The sequence below is a fragment of the Hemicordylus capensis genome, chromosome 4 (assembly GCF_027244095.1).
Source record: "Hemicordylus capensis ecotype Gifberg chromosome 4, rHemCap1.1.pri, whole genome shotgun sequence".
Taxonomy (NCBI): Eukaryota; Metazoa; Chordata; class Lepidosauria; order Squamata; family Cordylidae; genus Hemicordylus; species Hemicordylus capensis.
The window spans coordinates 95386980-95391971 of NC_069660.1; the positions used below are offsets into that span (position 1 = coordinate 95386980).

At 44.2% G+C, this 4992-nt stretch overlaps 1 protein-coding gene across 1 annotated transcript; it reads right to left on the minus strand.

The window, feature by feature from the left end:
- Positions 1-1611: 1611 nt before the first annotated feature.
- On the minus strand, positions 1612-4100 carry LOC128324528 (phosphate carrier protein, mitochondrial-like). The gene has a single exon (XM_053249215.1). The coding sequence runs from the start codon at positions 4023-4025 to the stop codon at positions 2658-2660; it is 1368 nt and encodes a 455-aa protein (XP_053105190.1). The 5' UTR covers positions 4026-4100; the 3' UTR covers positions 1612-2657.
- Positions 4101-4992: the final 892 nt, after the last annotated feature.

Consider the following 4992-nt stretch of genomic DNA (forward strand, 5'->3'; position numbering starts at 1 on the left):
GACACAGAGGCGGCAGGGAGGTATGCTGCTGCCCCTATGGGGACTTTTAAAACTGAGCACCGGCGGGGGAAATGTGGCAGGAGGGGTAAGGGCACCACCCCCCACCCTTAAACATATGCCCCCCGTTTCTAACCACCCCCCGCTGGTTCCGTGCACATCCCTAGTAAAAAGAGCTGGGCGGTTTCCAGATTACACACTGCAACAGTTTCACAGTGTGTCTGCTAAGTGTGCTTCCACACTTCCTTTGTTCCGACATCACTGTCAGTAAGGTGCTGTCCATGTTTCTGATGCCCTTCATTGCTGCGCTGCAGTAGTACAATGTTGCATCTGCGTTGCAGGAAAGTAGCAGGATTTTTCCGTTGTACGGGGGTTTCAATGCTGTTTCCATGGTGTAAGTGGTGTGGTGTAGATGGTTCATTCAGTGACGGTGGGGGGGCATCTGCCCATATTGCTCCTCCCCGCTTCGTTTTTATTTTTTTTATTTTATCTTTTATTTATTGTGTTTTCTTATTTTTCATTGTGCAAAGGGGGAGCAGCAGGTGGGCTGGTGGCCACCCCCTCCCTGCTGCCCTCTGGAGCGCTCCTGCTTCCCCAGGGCTCAGGGAGAGGGTCACGCAGCGGCTCTTCAGAGCTTGCTGCAAGCAAAGGCGGCAGCAGCAGCTCTTTGCAAGGGGGCTCCGAGAGGCTCTGCCTTGGCTTGCTTTGCTCATTGCTTTTCGGGAGCAAAGCAAGAGGGACAGCTGTCTCCCCCGCTGCCACCCTCTTGTTCCAAATCCACACAATCCTCCTCTGATGTTTACCTAGAGGCCCTCTCCGCCATTGTTTTTGTTTTGTTTGCTGTAGTCCTTAAGTAAGAGTGCAAGGGCAGTTAATGGCTCAGGGCTTTCCCCTCCTGACAGCTTTGCGCAAGGCAGCCTGGAATTATTTTAAAAGGTAATCACGTCACCCCACCCCCACCCCCTCCGCGAGCCCATTGCCAAAACAGAGCAGGAGGAGGGGGCAAATAATGTGATTCAAGGAGAATATGACACCCCCACTTGGAAACCATGTTGCACTTGACAGCAATATGAATGGCCACCAGCCTACCATGAAGCATTGAACAATGCTTTACTCGCGTCGCAACTTGCAACACTTTCTACCAGTGCAAAGCTCGTAATCTAGAAAACGCTCTGAAGTAGCATAGTAGCTGAGCTGCAAATCAGAGCTTCCCTGGTATGACTCCTGCCTCTTCCATGAGTTCAGTAGATAAGCAAGCCACTCCTTCTCCACCTCAGATGCAATATGGGGAGAATAATACCTTGAAGCTTAAGTAGTCAACAACTAAAGTTAGCTTAAAATTGGAAGTTTGCTTCAGAAAATACCTTCAGCGAAGGAATGGTGGAAGGACTTATTATACAGCAGTAATGTTTATGTTGACAACTTTAGTACATCTTTGAAGAGAAGGTTATGGCTACCGATTTAAGAGCTAAATAGCATCACTTGTAGAATACTGGTAATAATTTTAAATTGCAAGACGATGAGATTTAATGACAGGTTTGGGCCTTTTGTGTGTGTGTGTGAAATGTAAAGTTGTTAATGTTTTAGCAAATACAGTCCCAAAGTAACCCTATATTTCTACAGTAACCACAATAACTTTATTTGCTATGGTAACAATAGACATCTAAATGCAATTGTAGGAAAACAAACTATACACGTCAGGGAAGGCACAACATATATGTCAAAGAAACAAACAAATTCAGATGCTGAGCTAAATTCCAGACACAGGGTTCCCTTCTTACTATGTACCTTTATCAATATGATGAGTATGATGATAAAAATTTGTAAGATGCTTATTAAATAAAAGACAGACCTTCCCCAAATTAGGGGCTACTACATCTTTATAAAGAGATGAAGGTTGACCAATAAACATATCCTAAAATGTCCATGTGCCACACTTGCATGCACAGTGAGTCTGCCATTTTTGAAACTAATTTCAATACTGCATTTTCAGTGAGGCCGGCAGTGAAGACAGGAGCCTGCAAAAATAAAAGAAAACTGTCCTGCTACAAGCACACAATCCCTTGATAGTATATAAATGGGCTCTGTGGATTGCTACCAATATACTCCAATATACACTTGACCTTAAGAGTTCTACTTCATGGAGCATATGGATTGATAGTTACTTCCTATATAAAATTAGATTTAGCTCATGCAATGGGATTGTGCAATTTACTATATCAGAATCAGGACACCATCCAAGACTGAGTACCAACAACTTGGTTAACTGACAATAATCTTCAAAGCATCAGAACATCATTACAACCAGCAACTAAACTAGCAGTTGCTATTAACTGGTTAACCTTCAAATATTTAACATGCTGTAAAAACTATAAACCACATCTTGCGCCTCACATTTTGAGCACAATTTATAGCAAAATAAAATTGCAAAATGTTATTCTGCTAAATTATATGCATTGATGTTGCATTTAGTAGCTATGTTTATTAGCACACCGAACAAAAGATTGTAGGAGCACTGTGTAGCTTAGTTTTGGATTAGAGCCAGGTTGTAATGAATGTCCATTTTCGACTGATAACCACATGAGAGGTGGACTAGAAATTCTTATAGAAGCAGGAAGTCCTTAAAACAAAGGAGTGTTAAATCTCATAATGTGGGTCTATTAATTAACACGGTTTTTCTTCTTCAAAGATTCAGGCATCTCTGGTGGTGGGGGCCGAGGCATCCTGAGATAAACCTTAACTGAGTCATAGATGAACCACTGTAAGGCGGTGAGAGTACCAATCATAATGATGCGGGTGGTGAGGCCTTTCCACATACCATAAATGCCCAGTTTTTTTAGGACCTCTATGGCAGTGCTACCCTTTTCTTTGTTGAGCACAGACACCACGGAGTCAGCTGGGTGTGAGACTATAGCACAAAAGATGCCGGCAATATAGCCACCAACAAATGTGACTCCAAGTTGCTCCAACTTGGTGCACTCATTACGTGGCTTGGGTACAACATATGCATAGAGAGCCTCTACAGTTCGTTCAAAGCAGGCAAACTTCATCATGGTGTAAGGGATCTGGCGCATCCATAGTGGAGTCACTCCTTTGTAGAAAGCCCATAGCCCCTCTTCAATGTACATCTTGGGAGCTGCCTCCCTCAGTGTATTAGCATAGCCTTGCTGGGTCTGAATTCGTACCTTGACTGCTTCCATTGGGGACAAAGCCATGTCAGCAAAGAACTCAGCACTGGCTGAAGCAGCAAGGTAAAGGCTGGTCCGCCACAAGTAAGCATATTCAGGACCCAACAATTCAGAATAATGTATCTTGAAGTACTCATAGAGGCCAAACTTGCCAAGGCCTTGCATAGAGTAGCCTATGGCTGTTGGTGCCCATCCCTTCACCAGACCACGTACCCCTTCCTCTTGTACGGTGAGAGTAAGGCCTTGTACAAGCCCCCGGTAGCGCTGAGGTTCCACCTGCATACGGCACTTTACCACATCCAGTGGCACTACAGCTGTGTGGGTCAGGCCACAACTCAAAACACCGCCCAATGAGCACAGTATCAGATATGTCAGTGACCCGAACTCACAGCTATATTCCTCCTCTACGGGCTTTTTCTTCCCATCAAGTAGAGCAGCTGCTGATAGGGAGCGCCGATCTTTGTGCAGAAAGGCTGGATGGTTGCTCCTGTAAGAGTCTGCATCCATTTCCCTGTTGTTACTCGAGGCCTTGCACAGAAGAGGGCCAGTTTGGCTATCACTGTTGTTCTCCTCTGAGCTCCAAGAAGCAGGGAAAACCACTCTCCAAAGCCGGGACCAGAACTTGGGGTGTGGGTATATGCTACGCTTGGAGGCCTCCATTTCCACATTCTGCTGGCTGCTGAGGGATTTGCTGTCCATGACACATCTTTTAAAGTTTGAGGAAGAGAAGGCAGATGCTGCCCACAGCCAGGGTATGTGCTGAGAGGAGGAGAACCTGATGCTCCTAGTCTCCTTCTTCCAATAAATGCACTTTTCCAGGTCTGCAGGAGGAGAAGGCATATTAAAGCCTGTCTGGAGCTGTTGCTGCTTTCCTAACTGCCAGTAACTCCAGGGTTCTCCTAACCATAGAGACTATGCCTAGAGGGGATGGGTCTTCCTAGAAGACAGAATGTATATTATGTCACCACCAGTCACTCTTGCCTACTTCACTGTAGTTCAGAATGCATTGCTAAGTGAAACAAGGCCTCTATGGTCAAGCAGTTCCTAGAATTCTAGAGTGAATGCAGAAGGAGGCAAGATTAAAGGCAGGCCAGCAATTATATTCCCACCAGGATAAAACTCACGTTAATGAGTCCTATCCCTCTTCATTGTCAGCAGAGTTCACTTGGGTAGAAAACACCCGGGTCAGTGTCAAAGTGGCAATAATAAATTTAAATTTCCATTTATGTAAAAACATATTGAATAATCAAAGACTGTTTCCTCATATCTCTCTTGCCCACTTTCTGGGGAAAATAATAAATGTAAATATATTAAAGGTGATATCTCAGAAGGTAGGTTAAAATCTCAGAAGGTAGGTTAAGAGTTTGAATTCTGCAAAAGCAACACAGGAAAGAGGCCTTCAGTAGTTATCCAGCTATTGGAGAACTGAGAGTGTTGGTATTGGATACTGAGAGTGGTGTTGTGGTTATAAAGCACACAGCCAACTAAACACCACTTTGATCTCCTTGGAAGAAGGGGTAAGGGTAAATAAATAAATAAATGTGGTTGCTAATCTTGAGAATAGCGTATTTAGAATTCACCCAGAGAAACTGCTGGAGAAAATAAGGGAAGTGTAAGGAGAGATGTTACAGAATAAAATGAAAAGAGCTGTTCAGGGTCATGGTCGGGGGTAGAATGGATTATCTGAGACAAGGGTTGCTATCTGCATATGCTCTTTGTTTTTTGGGGGGGGGGTTGTTTTAAACAAAACCCTGCTAAATAAATAAACATATTGATTTATTGCTGCTGTTGTTGTTTACACAGTCAG